Source organism: Megascapheus bottae, chromosome 18 (assembly GCF_031878675.1).
Source record: "Megascapheus bottae isolate mThoBot1 chromosome 18, mThoBot2.hap1, whole genome shotgun sequence".
Classification (NCBI taxonomy): domain Eukaryota; kingdom Metazoa; phylum Chordata; class Mammalia; order Rodentia; family Geomyidae; genus Megascapheus; species Megascapheus bottae.
The window spans coordinates 32,311,224-32,337,340 of NC_143526.1; the positions used below are offsets into that span (position 1 = coordinate 32,311,224).

At 44.3% G+C, this 26,117-nt stretch overlaps 2 protein-coding genes across 8 annotated transcripts in view; both read right to left on the minus strand.

The window, feature by feature from the left end:
• Positions 1–1,737, minus strand: part of Ndrg3 (NDRG family member 3) — a 55,568-nt gene extending 53,831 nt beyond the window's left edge. For 4 of the 7 annotated variants that reach the window (XM_090352309.1, XM_090352306.1, XM_090352307.1 and 1 more), the window contains exon 1: positions 1,656–1,737. The gene's annotated coding sequence lies outside the window, so the exon portion shown is untranslated. Of the gene's footprint in view, positions 1–141; positions 211–1,202; positions 1,302–1,655 lie in introns of those variants that run through there. The other 3 variants (XM_090352302.1, XM_090352301.1, XM_090352303.1) reach the window with 2 other exon arrangements.
• A 2,383-nt stretch (positions 1,738–4,120) lies between these two features.
• Dsn1 (DSN1 component of MIS12 kinetochore complex) lies at positions 4,121–20,651 on the minus strand. Its single transcript, XM_090352310.1, has 10 exons — positions 19,797–20,651; positions 19,196–19,513; positions 15,799–15,872; positions 14,702–14,774; positions 12,499–12,586; positions 10,132–10,191; positions 9,671–9,748; positions 8,057–8,201; positions 5,664–5,751; positions 4,121–5,169 (listed from the first exon to the last, which is right to left on the minus strand). Exons 1-10 carry the CDS (start codon positions 19,828–19,830, stop codon positions 5,066–5,068), a joined length of 1,062 nt encoding a protein of 353 aa, XP_090208436.1. The 5' UTR covers positions 19,831–20,651; the 3' UTR covers positions 4,121–5,065.
• Between the last annotated feature and the right edge of the window lie 5,466 nt (positions 20,652–26,117).

The following is a 26,117-nucleotide window of genomic DNA, read 5'->3' on the forward strand; positions in this document are numbered from 1 at the left end:
AAGTATGACACAAGCACTTAAGGATAGACTATAAAGCTGAATGCTTCAGGTCACACTACTGCAATGTGCCTTGTAGGCTTCAGCAGCATATACCAACTCCACTGTTGGGGATAAACTAGCCTCTTGGGCAAGATACTTAACTTTAATTTTTCATAAACAACAGGACAGACTGGTCTTTGAACTGAATGCTGGTCTGATCAGATGTTGAGTCTAAAGGGAGCAAAGGCAAAGAGAAACTGAAGGGTGAAAGGATGAAAAATAAAGGCAGCAACAATATTGCCCTTTGAGTGATGAAAGGAACAGTGGAAATTCACCGAGTCTACTAAAAGCCAGGCATTTGGGATTGCAAAGATGGTGCCTGACTCCAAAGGGCTATGGGTAAGACAGAGGGCTCTTCCCTGTGATAGGTACAGTTCTAATTGGGAAAACCAAGCAGGAGGGCTTCATAGAGGAGGATGAAATTTAGTGGAGCCTTTTAAGTGCGGAGGAGGATTTGCAAAGTGGAAAAAGGCAATCTGAGCTAGGTAGTTCCTTGGCAAAACAATATATTTTTAGAGCTGTTCATTTGGGACTCCGAATAAGAAGAGGCTTCTTAAGATTCCACATCACTGGGTGAAGGCTCTTTCTCTTTTGATTTTATCTTAAACACTGAGATGGTCAAGACCAGAGCTGGAACAGAGCCAGCAAGTCCCCAAATGAGGCTAAATCTGCTCTGTCACCTCCAAGTCCAGCCAGGTTCTGCTCTCCCAGCAACAACTAGGAAAGACTACTAATAGCTCTCTGGGGGTCTGCATGGGAGGGAAATGTGGATGCAGTCAGGCAAAGCTTCTCTCTTCTGTCTTCTAGCGTACCTACGACAAGGAAGGAAGCTCTGCAGGGGGAAAAGACAGTAAGAAAGAAAACAAAAATCCAAGGAGGACGCACTAGATGAAGGAGGGAAGAATACTGAGTACAATGGTCTTCATAAAGCGCTTATCAAGGTTTCTGGCATATTATCAATGTCGCTATAGTATCAAGGAGCCCCTCGGCTGGACTCTGACACGAAGCTAATCTTTTTGCAGTCCACTTAACGACAATTGAGGGCAACTCCGGAGACAGTCTATCTAAAAAAACGTACATATTTCTGAAGGTAGGAGACCAAATTCTAATTGGCATTGGCCTTGGGAGCCCAGCCCCTGAGTTCCAGTTGCTGGCCGTGTCGCCTGTCGGCCCCGTGACCTTGGGCACTGCGTTTCGCCTCTCTCTGCCTCGGTTTCCTCGACTCCACACCGGGGCTTACGAAGCTCTTCCCCAGCAGCGGCTGTGTGCGGGGTCCCGGCCCTCTCCCGAGCCCCCTGCACGGAGGGCAGCCGGGCGGCCCAGGGAAGCCCAGCCCGAGGACCGCCGGGCTCCGCCGCAGGAGCGGGAGAGCCGGCAACCCCTGCGGGCGGCCGCTGCAAGCTGGGCGCCGGAGTCGGAGCGAGGCGGCTCCGCGGCGCGGCGGCGGGCCGGGAGCGGGGGAGGGCAGGCCGGCGGAGCGGCTCCGGCAGGCGGAGGCTGGCACGGCGGACCCCAGGCCCCACCGCGCTGCAACGCGGCCAGGGAAACGGGGACCCGCGACGGCCCCGCGAGACATGTGCGCCGCGCGCGCGCCCCAGCCCCAGGCGCCCACTCACCTGAGGCGCGGAGACGGTGGTCAGCTCGGCGGCGGCAGTGGCAGCAGCAGCAGCAGCGGAGGAAGCAGCTGGAGGGGCGGGATGGAAGGGGATGGGGGGGGGGGTGAGCCCGAGCGGCCGCTCACGCGCAGTACGGACGGACTTCACGCATGCGCCTAGCCCGCCCGCCTGAGAAACTACTGAAAAGATGGCGGCCGAAGTGGGAGGAGGACGGGCCGCGCCATCTTGGATGTAGTTTTTCGTGCTGCAGGGTTTCCTGGCAGAGCTTGAAGCGTCGGGAGCGAGGGGATTTCAGCGCTCCGTCTGCGCGGCCTCAGCCAGCCCCTACGGAGCTTAGCCAGCGTGCGCCCTTGCACAGGGCCGAGAGCCACACGCGGAGCCACGCGGGAGGGGCTTCGGCAAACCGGGAGGAAGGCACACAGGGGCCGGGCCGACACTCGACTCCCAGCTCCATCTCAGCCGGCAGCCATGCTGCTGGCTCGGGTAGAACGAGGTGGATTTTTCCACAGTGACTTCATAGACTAAGCTTACTGACTCGAGAATCTGATATCGAGGTGTACGGGACAGAATCTCGTCCCTCAGAGAGCATCTTTATTAAGACCATCGGGACGAAGTGTTCTTAGGCAACCAAGCATCTCAAAAGGCGGAGACGACGTTATTCGTGGAGCACAATCCTGAGCCAAATTTGGGAATAGTGTTTTATTGGACGGATTATGTTTATTTGCTAATCTATTGAAGGCCAAATGGATTCAAGTTCACCCTCCATTCCCACCTCTATGCCCGAGTCCCTCACCTCGAGTGACAAAAGCCAGAATCTATCTCGTAAGGTTTTTGAAGGTCTAAATGATTCTTAGACCCTAATAGGTCTAATATTTATTCCATCTTATTTAGCTGTTGAAGACACTGAACACACTCCCTATCCTCAACAAATTCAAAAATATTGCAATAAAGCCAGATGCTGGTGGCTCGCACCTATAATCCTAGCTACTCAGGAGGCTGAGACCTGCAGATCACAGTTCAAATCATGCAAGTGAGACTCTTTACCTCCAATTAACCACCAGGAAACTGGAAGTGGTGCTACGGCTTAAGGAATGGAGTGCTGGCTTTGAGCTGAAGAGCTCAGGAACAGTGCCTAGGCCCAGAGTTCAAGTCTCAGGACAGACCAAAAAAAAATTACAATACCTTGTAATGACCTTTGGGGAGAGTTAGTTTATCCCTATTTTATTTTATTTTATTTTGCCAGTCCTGGGCTGACTGTCCTTGGACTTTCTCAAGGCTAGAGCTCTACCACTTGAGCCTCAGCACCATTTCCGGCTTTTTTCTATGTATGTGGTACCGAGGAATCGAACCTGGGTCTTCATGCATGCTAGGCAAGCACTTTAACCACTAGGCCAAACTCCTGGCCCGTTTATCCCTATTTTAAAAGAAACTCAGAATAGCACAGACATGGAAGGACAAAGGGTGAAAAAAATAGAGCTGTGGTACTCACTAGACATTGAACATAAACTATTTGTGGGTAAGGATGGGAGGGAAAAACTGGGAGAGAATAGGGAAGGAGTGACAATATTAAAAAAAGAAATGTATTCTTACTTGCCTTGCATGTACAAAGCCCTGGGTTCGATTCCTTAGTATCACGTAAACAGAAAAAGCTGTGGATCAAAATGACAGAGTGCTAGCCTTGAGCAAAAAGAAGCTAAGACACAGTGCCCAGCCCCTGTGTTCAAGCCCCAGGACTGGCAAGAGGAAGAGGAGGAGATGATGATAAGTACTCACTCTGAGCTCTACACTGTGTAATACCACTTTACTTCTGAAACAGCAGGCCCTTAACAGTGCTCTAAATGTTGGCTTTGAGACTCAAACTTCCTTTCTTGTTCTACTGTGGACAATATCTATTCTAGTCTTCAAACTAAACATTACTCTCAAAGTTAGTCCCCACTTCACTATCCAGTTCTCCACCTATGTATCTGACAGTATAATTTCAGTCTCCATTTAATATCACAAATTGACTTAATGAGCTCCCCCACTATTCTAAACCTGTATTGTTTAATTTAATCCTTATGGTATCCCTGAGATATATATTCTACCATTTATCCAACCTTATAGACAAGAGGTTAAATGACTTCTGTCACAGGAAGGGACAGGATTGTGATCACTTCTGCAGGATTAGATTAAGACACAGGCTACATACTAAATTCTGAACACTATGAGCAACACATCCACTCATCCACCTGGCACAAACTATGACTTCTCACCTCATCTTCAGCAGAAGCCCACTCTTTCTATCCCTCTCTTGCTTGCTTCTACTACCCACAGAGCAAATAGAGTGACTTTTCAAAATCAAGGTTAGGGTTGAGCATGCAGCTTATTGGCAGTGCACCAGTCTACCATGTGTGACCCCCTAGGATTCACTCTTAATACTAGAAAAAGAAAAAAAAAAAAGAAGAAACTAAAAGTAGTCTTATCCCTTAGTATTCAGAAAGATGTCAATTTAATATCAAAACTAAAGCACACAATATACATTAGGATATGGACAATGAATAGTATTTTCTTTTTGTCAGTTGTGGGATTCTGGAGATAAGAGTCTCATGGACTTTAGTGCCCTGGTGCCCAGGCTGGCTTTGAACTACGATCTTCAGATCTCACCCTTCTGAGTAGTGAAGATTACAGGCATTAGCCATCGTGCCCAGATGAGTAGTCTCTTCTTAAAATTGGACATTTGTGAACAATGCTCAATGTACTACCTAAATTACCTTCAGAGCCTACTAGAAAAGTAGTCGCTTTCATTTATGAGCAGAATCCCACCTGGCCCCTAAAATGATTCATTAAACATGGTCCTAATTGACTTGCATTTTTTAAAACCTGAAAAGTATATCCATAGTAGGTGACAGCGGCTCATATCTATAATTTTAGCTACTCAGAAGGCTGAGATGTGAAAATCAAAGGTTGAAGCCATCCTTGGCAGAAAAATCCACAAGATTCGATTGCCAGCCAGTAAAGAGTGTAGCTCAAGTGTGTAGAATACCAGCCATGAATGAAAAAGCCAAGCTGACAGTATGAGGTCCTGTTATTCAGGACCAGCACCCAAAAAAACCCAAAACAAAATATATTCACGAGATCAACAGTTTTGACCATGAAGAATATTTAACAGAATGAGCTGCTGCTCCTGAAGGCCATTTCAAAAAAGAGGCTTCAAGCATTTTGAACACTCCAGGAGAAAGTATGCCTTCAGCATTCATTTGGATGCATAAATTCCACCAGTCTGAAAAATGTCCAAGTACTCTGCAGTCAGCCAATTATCCTCAAGGGGAACAGACAGAACTTTCCAGTGAGAATGCCAGAGTCACCACATGCTGGGGCACTCTTCCTAGTCCTATATTCTGAGTATCTCCTGGCAGAAAAGCCGGGTAACATCACTGACAAGATGGAGAGCATTGTGTGGTGGGAGGGCTCTGTAGGTGAAGTTTGAGCAGTTTTCGAGCAGGAGAGTGATCTAATTGTTCCATGCTTCTCTTCTCTGCAGAGGAAAGTGAAAAGAAAAAAAAATTACTGGAAACTTAATATATGTACACTACCAAACAGTGAAGGCATCATAATGACAAATATGAGGGTGTCGATCCTCAAAAACTAAAAACAATTTTTTTTAAAAAGGGCACAATGACAGCAGTAGAAAAGCCAGGCATGACTGCAACAAAAAAAAAAATGGGAACATGAAAAGATGACGACTAACAGGAAAAGCTATGGAGGTACAATGTAAGTGTGATTTGGGGGATTGTTGTGAATTGGAGTTGTTAAAGGAAGCGCATATGTTTTTGTCTTGGATCTGACACCAGTTGATGGCATGCTTCTGTGGAATATACACCCACACATATCCCATCAACACGCAACATACTGTGGGGAGAAAAATCAAATCACTTGATAGAAGCCTTATCCTGAGAACCAGTGCTTGCTCAGAAGGGCAATTCTCGGCCCAAAGGTGATCAGATGCATTTCCCATAAGCGCACACTTACCGAGCTGTACTGACACCTTCTGGAGGCACTGGGTACTTTCATCCATGAATGCTCGCAGCTGCTTCACTGATCCTTGGAGCTCATCCATCTGTAGGCACAAGACAGCCATGAACTAGATTCCATGGCTTCGCTAATGTTCCTCAAACCTACAGGAGCTTTGGGTGAGCTGCTCTTTACAGCCTGGAATACTTATGTCAGACATTGTCTGTGGGCACCTCCTGAGCCATACTCCTGGTAAATGCAGCACAAGGCTGACCCCACAACCCCTAACAACAGGACATCAGGTCCCCTAACATGTGGTTGGGTGTGTCCATGAGGAAACCCTGGTGGGAAGGAGCCAACTAAGGTCATAGTATTATTACTCAAACTTGTTCCCAGACAGGTCATCCTGAGTTAGCTGCATCCTTCATGTGGAAGTTATGGCTCAGATAGCAGCCAATTATAGGACTATCGCCTGAGATGGCACAATAATGGCTTCTCTCCCCAGACAAAGGGTTAATTAAGAGCTCAGTTACTTTTTTTATTTTTTGATGGGTCATGAGGCTTGAACTCTGGGCTGGGCGTTATCTCTGAGCTCTTTAGCTCAAGGCTAACTCTCTACCCCTAGGCCTGGGCATTATCCCTGAGCACTTCAACTCAAAGCTACTGCCTTACTCTTGAGCCACAGTCCCACTTCCTGTTTCCTAGTGATTAATTGGAGATAAGCACCTCAGGTCCTTTTGTGCCCAGCTGGCCTTGAACCAAGATCCTCAGATCTCTGCCACCTGAGTAGCTAGGATTACAGGCATGAGCCATAGCACCTGGCAAGCCCAGTTATCTTTAAGCCCCCTGTTACTTACTGTGATTCCCTGAGACGTACATGTTTATACAGTCTAAAAATAATGCTGGGCATTGGTGGCTCATGCCTCGGGAGACTTAGACCTGAAGATCATGTTTTGAAGCCAGCTCAGGCAGGAAAGTCCACAGAGATACTGACCTCCAATTAATCCTCAAAAAAGACAGAAGTGGAGCTGTGGCTTCTGTGACAGTACTAGCCTTGAGAAAAAAGCCCAGGGACAGTATCTAATAAATAAGGCTTTGAAAAGTCCTTCAATTACCCCCCTTCCAAATATCACTTGCTTTCTACTGATACTAGGGGTTCTATCATACTATCCCCCTAAATGTCCTCAAGTTGCTATTAAACAGTCACCTGGGAGGACCTTCAAGAATTCTCTTATGGGGCTGGGAGTTTGGCCTAGTGGTAGAGTGCTTGCCTAGCATGCACAAAGATCCGAGTTCAATTCCTCAGTACCACATACACAGAAAAAAGCCAGAAGTGGTGCTGTGGCTCAAGTGGTAGAGCTCTAGCCTTGAGAAAGTCCAAGGACAGTGCTCAGGCCCTGCCTGAGCTCAAGCCCAGGACTGGCAAAAAAAAAAAAAAAAAAAATCTCTTATGTAAAATAAAAACTGTGGTCTTCCCCATATTCTCCTCCCCTTTCCCTGCTTTACTGGCACTCACCACTCCATATGTTTACTTACTTAACAAAAAAAAATGTCTGTCCATGTTTCCCAAGGTGGAGTTGAATTATCTATCTGTATTATATTCTCCAAGGATAATGCTATAGTTTGAATGGTGAATGCCCTGACAAGTTCATATGCTAAAGGCTTATTATTCGTTAGCTAGAGGCTCCAATTGGAGGTAGTAGAACCTTTAAGAAGTATAGGGCTCACACCTGTAATCCTAGCTACTCAGGAGGCTGAGATCTGAGGATCTCAGTTCAAAGCCAGCCGGGCACTACAAAGCCGTGAGACTCATCTCTAATTAATTTCTAGAAATGGGGCTATGGCTCAAGGGTAGGGTGGAAGCCTTGAGCTGAAGAGCTCTGGGTGGGGGGGTGGGAGTTTGGCCTAGTAGTAGAGTTCTTGTCTAGCATGCACCAAGACCCAGGTTCCATTCCTTGGTACCACTTACACAGAAAAGCCAGAAGTGGTGCTATGGTTCAAGTGGTAGCGCTCTAGACTTGAGAAAGCCTAAGGACAGAGCTCAGGCCCTGAGTTCAAGCCCCAAGACTGACAAAAAATAAAAATGAAGTATAGTAGAAGGAAGTGAAGTCATTGGAGTATGCCTTTGAAGGGGATACTGGGACCCTGACCTTGTTTTCTAACACCATGCGGTAAGCATCCTCCTGTGACACACATTCTGGCCATGACATACTATGTAGGGAGAAAGGCCTAAAGCAATACGGCCAAGTGACCATAGACTGAAACCTCAGAAAATGTGAGCCAAAATAAAGCCTTTATCCTTATCAGTTGATTATGCCAGATATTTTGTCACAGCAATGTCAAGCTGACTTAGAAAGGTGACAGGTAGCAAGGTAGAGTTGGATAATTCAAATAAACGAGAAGCAACTTACCACCAACTCCATGTAATCAAAGACTTTGTTCTGGCTCTGCAATATTTTCTGGTAGTCAGGCTTTGTGTTAAGAACTTCACTTTGGGAAGACCCAAGGTAAGTGTTAGGGCCCATGTTGACTGCAGTGATTTTGGTTTCAACTGAGCTAAGAACAAACAAAAAATAAGATGCTTGAATGGATGGAAAGTTTGTGAAAATTAATGATGGCTTTTTCATAATGACACCTACAATTTACTGAGTACTTTTTTTTTTTTTTTTTTGCCAGTCCTGGGCTTGAGCTCAGGGCCTGAGCACTGTCCTTGGACTTTAAGGCTAGAGCTCTACCATTTGAGCCTCAGCACCACTTCCGGCTTTTTTCTATATATGTGGTACCAAGGAATCGAACCTGGGTCTTCATGCATGCTAGGCAAGCACTTTAACCACTAGGCCAAACTCCCGGCCCCTACTGAGTACTTCTTATGTTCCAGACACCGCTAATCATTTGCTGCTTTTTTTTTTTTTTTGCCAGTCCTGGGCTTGAACTCAAAGCCAGGACACTGTACCTGAACTTTTGTACCAAGGCTATTGCTCTATCACTTGAGCCACAGTTCCACTTTTGACTATTTTGGTGCTTTGTAAGACTTTGGAGTGGGCTGGCTTTGAACCATGATCCTTAGATCTCAACCTGAGTAACCAGGATTATTGAGATGAGAAACCAATACCAGGCTCAGTTTACATTTAATCTCATTAACATTCACAATGACCCAATAAGGTAGGAACAAATACTATGTACATTTTCAAATTTGGATTCTCGATTCCAAGAGATTGACTTGCCTATAGTCACAAAACTAAGGAGAGGTGGTCAAGATCTTAAAAGTCAGCCTGTTTCAGGAATATTCTTCTGAAGTTTGCCCTAGAATTTTTTTTTTTTGGGGGGGGGGGGGGAGTGGTGGTTCATGGGGCTTGAACTCTGGACCTGGGCGCTATCCCTGAGCTCTTCAGCTTAAGGCTACCGCCCTACCCTTGAGCCACAGCCGCACTTCCTGTTTTCTAGTGATTAATTGGAGATAAGAGTTTCAGGTCCTTTTGTGCCCAGGCTGGCTTTGAACCTTGATCCTCAGATCCTCCTGAGTAGCTAGATTACAGATATGAGCCACTGCATTGGCTAAGAGCTTTTATTCTAAAGTGGTCACCTTCAACATTATCTTCATACAGTATACATGAGGAGTATGTCCGGATGCTTACCAATGACCACAGCTGCTCCAAGTGTTCAAACTATGTCATCAAATGGTCTTTGATAGAACATTAGTAATCAGCATTTTGGTTAACACTTGATAGCTGGGTTTCTAACTAAGAATTAGTTGAAAAACCAGCTTAATATTGAATGTAATGGGATGAGACCTAACTGATTAATTAGATGTTTTAATCCACACTTTACATTTGTTTTTGTGAGCACTAAAGATGTGAAGGAACTTTCCAAAGGACATTCAGAGCTAGACTTTTTTTTTTTTGCCAGTCCTTGGGCTTTCTCAAGGCTAGCACTCTACCACTTGAGCCATAGTATAATAGTCCAGCAACAAACATAAATCGAATTCCATAAGGTAAAAAAAAGATATTCCAAATCACAGATCTAACCTGCACATCATTTCTGGCAGTGCTTCCTTCTGGTAACGCAACAAGAGCTGATCCCAGGTTTGACTTTCTAAAGAAAACCTACAGAATTGAAAAGAAAAGTTTAGTTCACTCTTATCATCTTATTTTGAATCATTCAGGGCAACAATAAGTACATTAGGCATATAATATGGTTATAAAATATTAGCAAAAAGGTCATTAAAGGATTAGAAAGCTGGAATGGCTTAATGGCTATTAATTTAATCAAACTGTTAAAATCAAGTTAACACCCTTATTCCCTCCATCCAATGAAACTAGGCCATCACTATTGCCCATAAACATTTTATAAAAATATACATAGCTTCCTAAATTCTAAGGCTGACACACAAATACTGAATGCTATTAACTAAGCATTTTCCCAAGTTTATTTTTCTCCGATGAAGAATTCTGTATTTTCCAATAAAAGTTCACTCATTTTCACTTACTTTGCTATATATTCCTTCATCTCAGCCACTGACGTTTCCAGAGAAAAATCTGATGCGTTTCTGGAATATACATTGGATTATGAGTTTAAAATGAATCAAGAACCATATGCTTTTAATGATGTTTCACATAATTATAGTGGGGAAAAAAAAAACACCATGTTGATAGTTTTTCAACATATATCAGTCATGGAACTTGAATTCAGGGCCTGGGCACTGTCCTTGGATACTTTTTGCTCAAGGCTAATGCTCTATTTGAGCCCCAAGACCACTTCTGGCTTTTTCTGAGTATATAGTACTCAAGAATTGAGCACTCTATCACTAGGGTACTCTTCTAGACCACTGACAGCTTTCTATGTGCTTGCTCTACTCAGCTCACCAACTTGGATAATCACTCAGATCAGTTGGATGTTCAATTCCAATGGAAGAGAAGTGGGCACTAGGGACTAAAGAAGTGGTAGAGTAATTGCCTAGCACATAGGAGATGCTTCAATACAACAACAATTATAACAAGAACAAAACAACAATGTATTTACTTTTTAAAGCCAGTGCCTAAAATCTTAGCTACTTAGGAAGTCAAAATCTGAGGATTTCAGTTTGAAGCCAGCCTAGGCAGGAAAGTTAGTGAGACTCTTACCTCCAGAAAAGTATCAAAGAGCCAGAAATTAGGCAGTGGCTCAAGTGGTAGGCTGCTAGCCTTGAATAAAAATGTTAAGGGGGCTGGGAATGTGGCTTAGTGGTAGAGCACTTGCTTAATGAACATGAAGCCCTGGGCTCAATTCCTCAGTACCATATACACAGAAAGAGCCAGAAGTATCACTGTGGTTCAAGTGGTAGACCAGTAGCCTTGAGCAAAAAGAAACCCAGGGACAGCAACCAGGCCCCTAAAATGCCCCACCCCCCACCAAAAAAGAGGCATGCTATTCTAGGGACCTGTGAAAAGTGGAACTTCATGAAGTCCAAACTTAGAGCTCATGATTTAAGACCAAGTATATCTTTTTTTCAACTCTAATGCTTTCTTTTTTTTCTTTTTTTTTTTTGCCAGTCCTGGGCTTGAGCTGAGGGCCTGAGCACTGTCCTTGGACTTTCTCAAGGCTAGAGCTCTACCACTTGAGCCTCAGCACCACTTCCGGCTTTTTTTTTTTTTTTCCTATATGTGGTACTGAGGAATACAACCCGGGTCTTCATGCATGCTAGGCAAGCACTTTAACCACTAGGCAAAACTCCCAGCCCCTCAACTCTAATGCTTTCACGCATTGGCTAGCATCTACTAATTGAGCCTTTGACTCCAGGTGTATCTTCTGTTGATGGCCAACATGGACCTGGGGATGACAGCCCCATTCCTGAAGAATCAATGGCTTCAGGGGTGGGGTTATTATCATTATTATTATTATAATTCTGTCCGAGTCTGGACTTATACTCAGTATCTAATGTTTGCTTTCTCTCATTGGCTGGGACACTATATCCTGAACTATGCCTCCAATCCTAATGGTTGATTTCTTTTATTTGGGGGTGGGGGTTAACTTCTGGTAATATTTTTGCTTATTAAAAGCTGAACAACTTGAATTTCTTTCATCTCACATGGCTAGCAAAGATCTACATAATGTGTTTCCCTCATCTTCCCATAGTGTCCTTCTTACCATTCAGGTGTCATATGTGTCAACCCAAACATCAAAATATTAAACCACACAAATCACTCTATTTGTTGTCACTCTATTATCACTATCTGGAATCATAATTTTTTGCTATTTGGCTGCATCCCCTTCAGTATATAACAGGAATTTATCAGTATCTTAAAAAGGCTGGTATATCCCAGGTGTTGGTAGCTTGTTCCTGTAATCCTAGCTATTCAGGAGGTTAAGATAATGGATTCCAGTTCAAAAACCAGCCCAATCAGACAAATTTAAGACTGTTAGCTTCATTAATTGGAGCAAAACGCTGGAAGAGGAAGTATGGCTGAGTTCAAGTGCTAGTACCAGTACACATTAAAACAACAACAACAATAACAACAGCAAAACTCAAGCCTGGTACTGGTAGCTCATACCTGTAATCTTAGGTATGCAGGAAGCTGAGATCTAAGGATTATGGTTCAAAGCCACCCTGGGCAGGACAGTTTGTGATACTTATCTCCAATTAACCACCAGAAAAAACAGAAGTGGCACTGTGGCAAGAGCTCAAGGATAGCCTCTAGGCCCTGAGTTCAAGCCTCAGGACTGACAAAAAAACAAACAAGCAAAAAAATCTCAACAGCAAAAGAGGCTGGTATATAAGAAGATGCTGGTTAAATGTTTACTAAGCAAAGGAACAACTGCTTAACTATAATGAAGTCTTCCTTCAGTTATATATTAAAACAGAAGTAACGTTGCTTACTCTTTTGACTCTTCAAAGCATTTTTGTAGAGTACCATCACTTTCCAGTTTGTCTGCAAAATGTTTCAATTCTTCCGAAAGAGAAGATGCTAGAGAGAATATATTTATGTCATAAAATCTTTTCCCAATGAGTGGCTTAAAAAGAAGACACAAAAGATATTCTCAGATCTAAAGTCTTCCATGATATTCTGGCCCTCTCTCATTCGTCCAAAAAAGTGGTGTATGAATGTAATGTAACCCTTCTATTAATCACAATAAAAAAATTTAAAAAAATAAAAAAAAAAGTGGTATAGGAGTGCAGAATTTATTTTTTACCACCAATTGACCAGGAAAAAAATCTGGAAATAAAGCCAGGCACCAGTGGCTGTAATCCTAGCTACTCAGGAGGCTGAGATGAGAGGATCTTGAGGATTGAGGTTCAAAGCTATCCTGGGCACAAAAGTCTGTAAGACTCTTCTCTCCAATTAACCACCAGAAAACTGGAAGTGGCTCTGTGGCTCAAAGTGGTAGAGCAGTAGCCTTGAGCTGAAGAGCTCAGGGATAGCACCAAAGCCCAGAGTTCAAGCCTCATGACCGACAATAAATAAATAAATAAATAAATAAATAAATATCTGGAAATATAACTATGGCTCAAATGCCACACTAGTATATGAGAAAAGTTCAGAACACTCCATTTTAATAGAAGTTGGGTGTATATAGTACCACATGCCTCTCATCCCAGCTATGGCAGGAAGTATAAAATAAGAGGAAAGTAGTCCAGGTGTATGCTTAGGAATAGGCAAGACCCTATCTTAAAATAACTAGTGATATAATGGGCTTGAGGAATTGCTTAATAGAAAGCCAGCCTAGCAAACATGAAGCCCAAAGTTCAAACCTCAGTACTATATTAAAAAAAAAAGTACTCAGTAAACTATTTATAATAGAAAAAGGCAGATAATTCGGGCCGGAAGTTTGGCTTAGTGGTAGAGTGCTTGCCTAGCATGCACGAAGACCTGGGTTCGATTCCCCGGTACCACATACATAGAAAAAAGCCAGAAATGGTGCTGAGGCTCAAGTGGTAGAGCTCTAGCCTTGAGAAAGCCCAAGGACAGTGCTCAGGCCCTGAGCTCAAGCCCAGGACTGGCAAAAATAAAAAAAAAGGCAGATAAAAACTTAAAAGTTAGCCAGGCTGAGATGTGAGGATCATGAGGATCAAGGTTCAAAGTCAGCCCAGGCATGAAAGGCCGTGAGACTCTTACCTCCAGTTAAGCACAAGAAAACCAGAAGTGGCATTGTGGGTCAAAGTGGTAGAGCACTATTCTACCAAGGACGGGACTCAGGTCCAGGCCCAGAGCTCACGCCCTACAACTGACTGGAAAAAAAGAAAAAGAAAAAAGCAAAACAAACAAAAAAATCCCCTACAAGTTAAAGTACTACTAAATCAAATACTGCTTATTTATTTATTTATTTATTTAATTTTTGCCAGTCCTGAGGCTTGAACTCAGGGCCTGGGTACTTTCCTTGGACACGTTTTTTTTTGTTGTTGTTTTTTTCTCTCAAGGTTAGTGTTCTGTCACTTGAGCCACAGCACCACTTCCAGTCTTTTCTGAGAATGTGGTGCCAAGGAACGAGCCTAGGGTTTTGTGCATGCTAAGCAAGCACTCTACCACTAGGCTATACTCCTGGCCCAAATACTGTTCATTTCTGTGAGGAAATATTATATGACTACGAAAATGCCAATGCAGCTCTATATGTGTGATATGGAATAATCTGGGGGATAAATTATTAGGTTAAAAAGAGCAAAAGCCAAGTTTGGGACAGGTATAGCTCAGAGGTAGAATGCTTGCTTGGTGAATACAAATCTCCAGGTTTGATCCACAGCCCCTGGGAAAGCAGAAGTATTGAATAGTATAGTATTAAATCATGTAATTCTAATGAATATTTGAATAAACGGTAGGCTATAGCTGCTTCTGTAAAGAAGTTGACATGGGGGTTGGGGTAGGGTAATTACTTTCTACTTTCTTATGAGTTTAACAAACATATATTCTTTTTTTGTTTAAATGCAATTACACACACACACACACACACACACACACACACACGAAAAAAGATCTGGTTTTATGAGGCAGTGGCTCCTTCAAGAGGAGATCCTGCAAATGAGGCTTTGGCTGATCCCAAAAAGGGTCCAGAGTCAAAGCACAGTCGTTTATTCTTCAGCAACTTACCTTTTGCTCTAAAACTTTCCAGACTGAAGCCCTTAGCATCCCTTAGGAAAGGTTCGAGTTTCTGCACAGAGAACTAAATAAAGAAAAGTGTTTTTAGTACAACCACCACCATTTTCCAGCCCAGACCAAAATTCATGATGTTTATTAAAATGGGAAACTGAACATGATTCTTTTCCACTTCAGACTTTTTATATAAACAAATAGGTAAGAAAGTAAAAGCTCTTTATTTCTCTCATTACTATTTTGATTGTGATGGTGTGTGTGTGTGTGCGTGCATGTGTGCGTGCGTCCATGTGCGTGTGCTGACCCTAGGGCTTGAACTTGGGGCCTGGGCACTGTTTCTAACTTCTTGCACAAGACTTGTATTCTACCACTTGAGCCACACAACTCCACTTCTGGTTTTCTTTTTGGGTTTTGGTGGTTAACTGGAGATAAGAGCCTCATGGATTTTCCTGCCCTGGCTGGCTTTGAATCACAATCCTCAGATATCCTGAGTAAGTAGGATTTTTACAAGCCTGAGCCATCTGCATCTGTCACCATTTTGGTTTTTAATTCAGGAAAAAGTGGTTATTTAACTCACACAAATTAATTAATCTTACATAAGCACCTGTAAGCCATATAATAAATAATCTGACTTTCGTGCCAGTGCTGAGGCTTGAACTCAGGGTCTAAGTACTATCCTTGAGCTCTTTTGTGTAAGGCACCACTTCTGGCTTTTTTTGGTGGTTAACTGGAGATAAGTGTCTCGTGGATTTTCCTGCCTGGGCTCGTTTCAAACTGAGATCCTCAGATCTTAGCCTCTTGAGCAGCTAGGATTATAAGCATGAGCCATAGGATCTAATAACTTGATTTTACCTGCTTTAAATTCCCATCATTTACTGACCACACTAAGGAAAATTGTAATGAGAGATTACTTAGTAACCTATTTAGTAATGGGAGTAGCAGAAAGCTGGAACCAAAAAATAACTTAGCTACTGGAATTAAATCTGAAAGGAATACCTTTTAACTGGTTTATCACATAGCATTAATATCTTTTTGTAGTTACCACAATAAGAATAAATAACAACAAAAGCACTTCTAAATCATAAGAATCTCACCTGGAAACTGGAAAACAGGAGAGCACCAAGTCTTTTGCTTTTTGCTAAGTCACCACTGATCAACCTGCTGAGCTCTGACAGAAAATAATACTATATTTAGAGAAGTGCACACTTACAGTTAGCAAAGCAAGAAACAAAAATTCCTTTTTTGTGATACAATCGAACTTAAAAAGCATAATCCCTGATTAAAAGGATAATTCTAATCTTTCCAGGATCACTAACAAATAATACCATCTTTAAGAAATAATTTTAGGGGTAGAGGCATGGCTCAAAATAGAAGAGCACCTATCTGGCATGGGCAAGGTCTTGAGTTCAAACCAGCAACAAAAGAGAACAGTAAAGTCTTTTCATGTATTATATTAAAATCGTTTGGTTAAATTAGACCAAAAAAATTACTTAACTATTTTTAAATTCAGAGAAAGAAGATGAAACATTTGAGCACTGACACATGCTTGAAATGAATTGCCTTAAGAGTCTGCTATGAGCCGGGAGTTTGGCCTAGTGGTAGAGTGCTTGCCTGGCATGCACAAAGATCCGGGTTCGATTCCTTGGTACCACATACATAGAAAAAAGCTGGAAATGGTGCTGAGGCTCAAGTGGTAGAGTTCTAGCCTTGAGAAAGTCCAAGGACAGTGCTCAGGCCCTGAGCTCAAGCCCAGGACTGGCCAACATAAAAAAAAAAAAGAAAAGAAAAAAAAACAAAAAAAGAGTCAGCTATGAACTCTATGATCTCCATGTTACAAATTGGAACCTGAAGCTTGAGGCCAGTGCCTGGAGGAGCCTTGGCTCAAATCCTAGTCTAACACCAAAGTCTGTTTTTCCCACTGGTAGCATATTGCCTCTTTAAGGGCCTAATTAATAGATAACAACTGTTGAACAGTTACTACATAAAAGGTATTTTCTTCACTACTATGCACACCTGGTTAGCCCTGAGGTAAGTGCCTTATTAATCCTATTTTGATGACACAGAGGCACAAAGACCAGGTAACGGAACTGCTCGCTCTAGGTCACATGAGTAATGAGACTGCACTGGGTGGGCATTTTTATGTAATTATGCCAATGAAGTCTCAAACAATACTAAGATGTACACATTGTTTTTCAATTATGTTCATTTAAAAACAAATTATTACCTAGCAAAGGAGGTTTGCATTGGGGATACCAGCGCTCTGTCTTTTTTGTCCTCCAGCTTCATTCAGCTGGCAATGTTTTTAAAGTACTCTTGTCTTTTGATTAATTCTTAAGGCTGTGAGTCAGGAAAAACCAGACTATTTCTGTGTATAACCAGAAACCTGGCTGGTGGCCAGGAAAACCAGAAAATAACTAGTCTTATCACACTGATGACTTCAAGTCTAAACACTCTGGAATAGATGGAGGTAAGCCTAATCTTGAGGAACTACTCATTTTCTATACATGTAGAAACTAAAGCAGTATTCTGATGTGCTATTTTTAGTTAGGTTTTATTTCACACATCATAGCACCTGGAAGTGTAATAATTCTTTGAATGTAATCGCAACAGCTTAACATCTGAAGGCATACTATGTGTCAAATATGTACACACTATGTTCTATATCAATTTATTCTTCACATAGCCCTGAACCTTAAAGGCAAAGGAAGTTAAGATCAAGCCCACACTATCTATGGCACATCTGATACTTTGATGCTGAAATTTAATCATTATAAATTCCCACAAAATCACACAAATCACATTCAAATATGGCATTCCTAAAATGTATGCCTTCATCCTAGAATTCTGTTCCTGTACGCATTGGGACTGAACCCAGAGCATCACACATGCAAAGTATACACTCTTGTCAGTGAGCTACAACTCCAACCCTACTTGAGATTTTACTTTTTGCTGGTTGTGGGGTTTGAACTCAGTGCCTAAGCAATGCTCCTGAGCATTTTTGCTCAAGACTAGTGCTCTACTACTTTTTTTTTAACCAGTCCTAGGCCTTGAACTCAGGGCTTGCACTCTGCCCCTGGGCTCTTGGGCTTTCTCAAGGCTAGAGCTCTACCGCTTGAGCCACAGCACCATTTCTGGCTTCTTTCTATGTATGTGGTACTGCGGAATTGAACCTGGGTCTTTGTGCATGCTAGGCAAGCACTCTACCACTAGGCTAAACTCCTGGCCCCTGCTCTACTACTTTGGAGCCACAGCTCCATTTCCAATTTTCTGGTGGTTAACTGAAGATAAGAGTCTCATTGACTTTCTTGCCTGGGCTGGCTTCAAACCCCAATCCATGGATCTGTCTGAGTAGCTAGGATTACAGGCATGAGTCATCAGTGCCTAGTTTGAGATTATATATTAAATAATTTTTTTTTTGTCGGTCGTAGGGCTTGAACTTGGGCATGGGTGCTGTCCCTGAGCTCTTCAGCTCAAGGCTACCACCCTATCCCTGGACCTAGGCATTGTCCCTGAGCTCTTCAGCGCAAATCTACCACCCTACCCCTGGAGCCACAGGGCCACTTCCGGTTTTCTAATGGTTAACTGGAGATAAAGAGTCTCTCAGGGCGGGGAGTTTGCCCTAGTGGTAGAGTGCTTGCTTGCCTAGCATGCACGAAGACCCGAGTTCGATTCCTTGGTACCACATACTTAGAAAAAGCCAGAAGTGGTGTTGAGGGTCAAGTGGTAGAGCTCTAGCCTTGAGAAAAATCCAAGGACAGTGCTCAGGCCCTGAGCTCAAGCCCAGGACTGGCCAAAAACAAAAAACAAAAGTCTCACATACTTTAGTCCCCAGCTGGCTTTGAACCTTGATCCTCAGATCTCAGCCTCCTGAGTAGCTAGAGTTACAGGCATGAGCCACCATGCCCAGCCTCAGTCTGATATATTTATATGTGCACTTTCCCTCTGAGTTATTTCCAGTTATCAGGCATCAACCCACAGACCTGTTGTTCCACTTTAGGGTCTGTGGCAGCAAGACACATGAAGGACTCTCTATGGCCTACCATTCTTTTCTTTCTTTCTTAAGGTTTCTCAGGGCTAGTGCTCTACCAGTTGAGCCACAGCACCACTTCTGACTTTTTCTGTGAATGTTGTACCTAGAAATTGAATCCAGGGCTTCATGCATGCTAACTAAGAACTCTAGCACCAAGCCACACTCCTGATCCCCTGCCTACCATTCTACCCGGGGCTGAGTGTGCCAATGAAATAGCAATAATAATGAGCACTTACTATGTATGTAACATCGGAACTTACAAAGGTAGATCATCCCCACATGTGAGTAGTATCATCTTCCTCTTACAGGTGAGGAAACAGGCTCAGAGAGCTGACATAATTTGTTCAAAGTTACATAGCTATAGAAAGTCACCAATTGTTATCTAGTGTGCTAACTTTGCCATTCCTCTCTGCCTCTTAATGGAGCTGGAACCTCATTGTCTAAAGTACACAGCACCCCACCTGTAATGCCCTGGTGAAAGGGAGGCAGTGACTTCCGCCGGTTTACTTCTTTCATACTTGCTCGTCGCCAGGATCGCCTTCTGTCTTGACAGACAGACTGTTCTTGAGGGGACAAATGAAAGGAACTCAACTGAAGTCTTTCCTGGTGGCTGACATCACAACTTGCCCCGCTTTCAGGGTTACAGCCAAGGTGACTTCTCTCCTTTGAAATGCCTTGAGTCTTCTCCCGAGAGGCAGGTGTTGTAGAAAACATTTCCACACGGTTGAGACTGGATTTCAATGGATGATCATAAGTCTTAGCCGTCTCTGATTCCTCTTCTAGCATTTGTTATAGAAAAGTCAAAATACAAAATCAAATCCACCATAGCTAAGTATCTGAGAAAAAAGGCGAAACCTGAGGCAAGACGACCCATGAAGCCCAGGAGTTGGGGCCAGCCTGAGACAAAACCCAAGAAGAATGAGAGAAGACTATAGTTACAGTGAGGAAGCATAAACATAGGATATGTGATTCCAAATCTACCAGGAGCCAGCAAAGGATTTCGTTATAGCTCAGAAGCCTGACCCCAAGGTAAAAGGTACTGAGTTTCACTACAATACTCACCTTCTGTGATCTCCGACCTGGTCACTGAAGTCATCCTGGTTAAGCACTATGAAAATAAGATAGTGATGTCACCTGCCCTCCATCAGTGCATTATTGTTTCAGCACAGACATTGCACTCTGAAGCCTCTCTCAGCTGCCCTCACCCACTCTCACAGAGAATTAACAACTTGAGTCACTGCCCCTTATCCTGAATGCTTTCAGAACTTATTGCTAAAGATACTTCTCTCTCTCGTAACACATATCCTACCTTACCTCTCAATAATTCTGGGTCTACCTCATTCTAGTTTCACTGATAGCATTAGGAAAACAGATTGCTCTTTACTTTGTATTCTTAGCTTTCCAGAACCGAAGTCCTATCCATTCTGTCGACAAAATCATTCCCTCATGCCTAAACTGCTCCAAACGGAGTTCAGATCTCTTCATTTCTACCTTTTCTGTCCACCCCACTCCCCAACACTGCTCCAGCCCAATACACACAGCTGCAAAAAGTTTTTCTGAGGTGTACTCCACATCTGTCATAAACCGAATCCCAGCCTGCCCACTGGCTCTCCCCGTACACTAGTATTCCTGAACTAGTCTGAGTCTCTGCCTACATCTATCATCCCACCCACAAAACGTTGGGCCCCAACTGAAGCGTGCTTGGCCTTCCACCTTCGCTCACCCTTCTAGGTGGAGGTGCTTCAGAGACACGAATAGATGAAGGCAACACGCAAAGGTTAGCGGGGCAAAGAGGAATCCTTCAAGGATCTAAGTCCCCATGGCCCTCGTGAGTATCAGGAAGACTCCAGCCAGGCTAGTGACCGAGAACACAGCCACTTCCTCCCCACAACGGCAGGCGCTAGGGAGGGTCCCGGGGAAGTTACCCGGCTGTGATGGCTCGCCCCTCCGCCCCCCGCCCTCGGCTTCTGATTCTCAAACTCTTCTGGAGTCTAGGCCGCCATCTGTGCCGCCGCCATCCGTGCCTGAGGCCGAGGAGTACTCCACCTCCCCCGGGAAGGTCGCCCCGGCCCCTCCTGCCCACCGCCGGGAGCGGCGGGAGCGCCGGGCTCGGCCGGGAGTTCACGAGGCCACGTCCGGGGAGAGGTCGGCGACTTCCGGACCTCACAGCGACGCCTGCCCAGCCCCGACACCCCATTCCTGAGGGAGGGTCACCGGCCAGTCTGTTCAGCAGCCCCACATCACCTGAGGACCGCCGACGCCACTTCAGCTCCGCTCAGATGCGCCTAGGTGCAGTTTACGTCACCCCTGGTGAAACTCCCGCCAACCAAGAGCGCAGGCGCGGCCCGCGGCTTCGGGGCATGCGCATTCTCATCTCCAAGACTCTGGACAGGCGCATGCGTATTCTCATGCTTCCGCTCTTGCCCGCCCCGCCCCGCCTCCATCCTTCCCAGTCTCCGCTTCCCGCTGGCCAAGTCCCTCTAGCGGGGAGTCTTCTTAGGGACGCACCTCGCACTGCTGTCCTTTTGCGTCGGATGTTCCTCAGACCTCCGCTTCGACGATCGGGACACCGAGTCCCAGAGAAGTAGTGGCGGAAGGGCCGTGGTCCCGCCTCCCTTCATCTCAACTCCGAATGTGGACCTAGCGTCCGCACCGGGTGAACTGGGCTCTGAGCTCGGACTGCCCCCATCCTGTCCACCACTCAGAGCTAGCCAGTCCCCTCGTAGGGTTGGCTCTCTGGCCCCCAGCGGAGTCTCTTCTTACAGCTCCTTCGTTCCCTTTGCCTGGGAAGCTTTTTCCTCTTGTTCCTAGCAGATCCCGCCCTCACCTAAAGAATCCTCACAGCTCCATGCTGGAAATCAGTTGTTTCCGTCTCTCCTCCCAGGAGCTCCACCTGGGCCTGCTCCGCTTCGCCTTCCTGGCTTAGCAAGGTCAACCAAGCAGGCATCCAGGACTGGTTCAAAGCCCAGGAGATCCTGAGCGTCAACTTCAACGTGGGGTGCCATGGCGTCAACACAAACTCAGTTCTTTGGCAAAGAACTGAAGAATGAATCTGGTTACCTGAGTTTATATGTTTTATTTAGCAAAGCAAGAACAAAAAACAGAAAAGCACAAACAAAAGCAACCCCCAATAGGTTGGAGATGCAGGAGCCTGAGAAGCTGCCAAGCCCTTTGTGTCAGGCCTATTGAGAAGGCTTAAGTCAGGCTAGGAGTTTTACGGGATTGTCTGTGTAGTCTTCTTCCTTTCAACCATAGTATGTTAATCATTTGTGTGGCAACCCTTCTCCAGTTGCATCTTCTATGTTCTCAGGCCTGGTAAGTTTGGGATTCCCAGAAATGAACTCTCCTTAGTTGGCACAGATGATCAATATTTGATAACCTATTTTATTTTAAAAGATATTTCTTTATTTTAAAGGATATTTCTTTCTTTTTTGGGAGGGGGGAGGGTCATGGGGTTTGAACTTGGCCTAGGAGCTGTCCCTAAACTCTTAAGCTCAAGGCTACCACCCTACTCTTGAGCCAAGCCCCACTTCCCGTTTTCTAGAGGTTAACAGGAAATAAGAGTCTCAGGATTCAAAGACAGCCAATTCAGGAAAGTTGGTGAGAGTCGTCCCTAATTTAATCATGGGGGGAAGAGAGAGAGAAATGGAGTTGTGGGTCAAGTGCTAGCCTTAAGCAAAAGCAAAAACAAAACAAAAAACTGAACAGGAAGGCTTGAGTTCAAGTCCCTGTACCAGTACAAATAATAAAGGTTTTATTTTTGTGGAAAGAAAGAAAAAACTGAGTCTCAGGTCCTCTTGTGCCCAGGCTGTCTTTGAACCTTGGTCCTCAGATCTCAGCCTCCTGAGTACCTAGGATTACAGGCATGAGCCACTGCACCTGGCAGAAGTATTTCTTTAGGGTAGAAAAACTCATTGTCAGGAGTATTTTCCTTTACTAAGGATTCCAAGGGTAAGTTTTGCCAGATGTTTTTCTTGAGATATTCTCCCAGGGCTTGTGTATCCAGAGCCCTGGGGAACTCATTAGTGCAACGTTAAGAGTACAGGCAGCTGCTGTAGCCTAATGGGAGACAAAAGGACGTTAAGTTCCCTATTAATAGTGTTTATTCTTAGTTCCTGGCTTGTGGTTCTCATGCCTTAATGGGCCTAAATTAGCCTGCTTTACTTGCATAGCAGCTATGTTTGGAAAAGGTTTTCTAGTAAAAAAACAGAAATCTGCCTCCCTGAGATTTCCACCCTACTATTCCAGCCTGCTGGCTTCAGCAGCAGTCTGAAAACAAAGATTCCTTCTTGGTTCCTTAAATTTCCTATGGCTCAGAGGTACTCAGTCCCTCCTGTGCCTGGCCCCATTCTTCAACACTTTATTTGGAAAAGTCCCAAGAAGAGAATTCAGTACTCCCCATGAGGGCTGGCCACCCTAGGGCATGCTGAGAATACTTCTTCATAAAATCCAGACCCAACAAACTTGTGACCATGCTTTTTTCCCCTGCTTTGAATTTTCCCATGGTTCTCTCCTGTCCATAGGACAGAGAAGCTCTTCCCTCACAAGTCAATGTGAGCTGACCCTTCCTTGTTCTGCTTCATGTCGGACCTTTCAGTTTGGCCATGCTTTGCTATCTTTACACCAAGCTCTATTTTTCCTTTTCTGGAACCATCTCAACCATCTTTTCCTGCCTTTCTTCTCATCTGGCCAGGATCTCAACTTTAAAAGCATCAGTACCCATCCATTTCGCTGAGAAGCCTTGCCTGATTCCCTTATGCTCCCTCCTGCCATTGATATTTGATATCCTACTTTCCAAACATTTCTATTGTGTCCTCAATGCCTTGCACAGGTCTATCAAAGAGATCTATAAAAGTGACATGTGGCAGGCCCTTCATGACTTGTTTCCTAGTGGTCCTGTGTCTGTGCAGTTCCCTTCTACACTGAAAAAAATGCAGGGTTGTTTTTTGTTTTTGTGTTTTTTCCAGTCCTGGGCTTGAGCTCAGGGCCTGAGCACTGTCCTTGGACTTTCTCAAGGCCAGAGCTCTTCCACTTGAGCCTCAGCAGCACTTCCGGCTTTTTTCTATGTATGTGGTATCGAGGAATTGAACCTGGGTCTTCGTCCATGCCAGGCAAGCACTCTACCACTAGGCCAAATTCCAGGCCAACGAATGCAGGTTTATAGAACTGGTAAAATATTATAGAAATGACACTGTGTGACCTTTTTTTTTTTTTTTGGCCAGTCCTGGGGCTTGAACTCAGGGCCTGAGTACTGTCCTTGGGCTTTCTCAAGGCTAGAGCTCTACCACTTGAGCTACAGCTCCATTTCCAGCCTTTTCTGTTGTACTGAGGACTCGAACCTGGGCCTTTATGCACAGTAGGCAAACACTCTACCACTAGGCCTAACTCTCAGTCCAACAGTGTGTGACTTTTAAGTCTTCATCATAAAAGACATGATTTCATCCTATATGACCTTATGAAATGAACTGTAGGATATGGAAACAAGAGGTTTATCTTTGTGATTATTGTTCTTACTGTACTATGTTATTTCTTCTCTTTTCCCCCCTTATGGTTAATCTCATGTGGTTACTGTATTCGACTTTGTTACCTGGTATATTGTATATACATTTATTTGTTTATTTAAAATAGGGAAGGGGAGGAAACAAGATGATTGGAAAGGGGTGGGGGGACAAAAACATGAGAAAGGATATCAATGTGCAAGAAGTAATGCACCCACTACCTAATGAATGTAACTATAATCCCTGTATGCAATACCCCAACAATAAAATTTAAAAATAAAAGGCATGATTTCCTGCTCTACTTGCTCAATGGGGAGCTATCTGCCATACTGTAAGGACACATGGGCAACTCTATGGGGAGGTTCACACACTGAGGAACTAAGCTCCCTTGCCAACAGCCAGCACAGACTTGCCCAGTAGATGAGTGTGCCACCTTACAAATGGATCTTCTAGCCCTCATCAGGGATTCAAATAACTGCAGCACAGGCAGGAGTGTAGTACCGTGGTGTAGTCTTCTTTTAAATATACATATAGCACCAAATTGATTCCTTCTCCCTTCCCCTAAAATGCAAACAACCCTGCTCCTGAATTCCTGGCCCATAGTAACTAACATAAACTTAGGTTTTGTTCTTCTGCCTTCCTTTCCTTGTTGAGAAAAAGTTTCACTGTGTAGCCTACGGCTCCAATGTGTGATTCTCCTACACCAGCTTCTTGCATGCTGGGACTACAGATATACATACCATGCCCAACTTTCCTTTCCCATTTGAATAGTCTGCCTTTTTTTTTTTTTTCCCCTGTCAGTCCTGGGCTTGAGCTCAGGGCCTGAGCACTGTTCTTGGACTTTCTCAAGGCTAGAGCTCTACCACTTGAGCCTCAGCACCACTTCTGGCTTTTTTCTATGTATGTGGTACCGAGGAATCGAACCCGGGTCTTTGTGCATGCTAGGCAAGCACTCTACCACTAGGCCAAACTCCCGGCCTCTGCCATTTGTTTCTTAGTGACTATAACACACTTCATGGGAAACACTAAGTTGCCAGTAGTCAGCAGCCAGAACACCTGGCAGTCTCTCCCATGACTTAACCCAGCCATGTGGCCCTTGCTTCCCCTCTTCCCAGGCAATGGCAGGTAAGATGGAGTCTGGTTTCAGATAAGCTGAGGCAGTGGATCCCCACTAGAGAACTCAAGAGAGACAAAGTCAATGACCACTGTTCATATGACATACTTTATTTCCAATCTACAAAAACACTTTGTAAGTTTACACTATACAGTTTTACTCATGTCTAAAATAAGACACAGGGCAGGGAAGAGCTGGTAGATTGGACTGTGATCCTCCTAGCACCCAATCCATCCTGGCAAGGAGCCTTTTAAAGAGAGAAATGAGAACGGTAGAAGAGGTGGACAGTTGGTCCAAGGATGCCCTTGGTCCCTTTCCTCCTGAGGGGTATCTCAGGACCCTCATCAGGAAACCAGGCTGAGCAGGAAAGAGACTTGGCACAGTATGGGAGGGAAAAGAATGCTGAGGAAAGACAGCTTCTGGTTCTCTTCTCCTGTTGCTGGGTTGGAGCTATTTTTGGCACTGTCCACAAGGTCTCCCTGGGATTAGGAAGAAGAGGAAGAGGAGGAGGAAGAGGAAGAGAAAGAGAAAAAGAAAGAGGAAGAGGAGCTTCGGACTTGGGATTCTTTTTTGGGGAATTAGGTTTCTTTTGGGAAAAGGAGATACCACAAGGTTAGTTCCATTTGGTTTTGTGTGGGGAAGGGGTCCAAGTTCAGTGATCCAGACAAGGTGACTGGCCAGGACCAGCCCCAGGGCCTCTCTAGGCTGCACTGTCAACTGGTCAGAAGTTGCAAACCTATGTATATTGGAATGACCTAGAGGCTCTTTCAA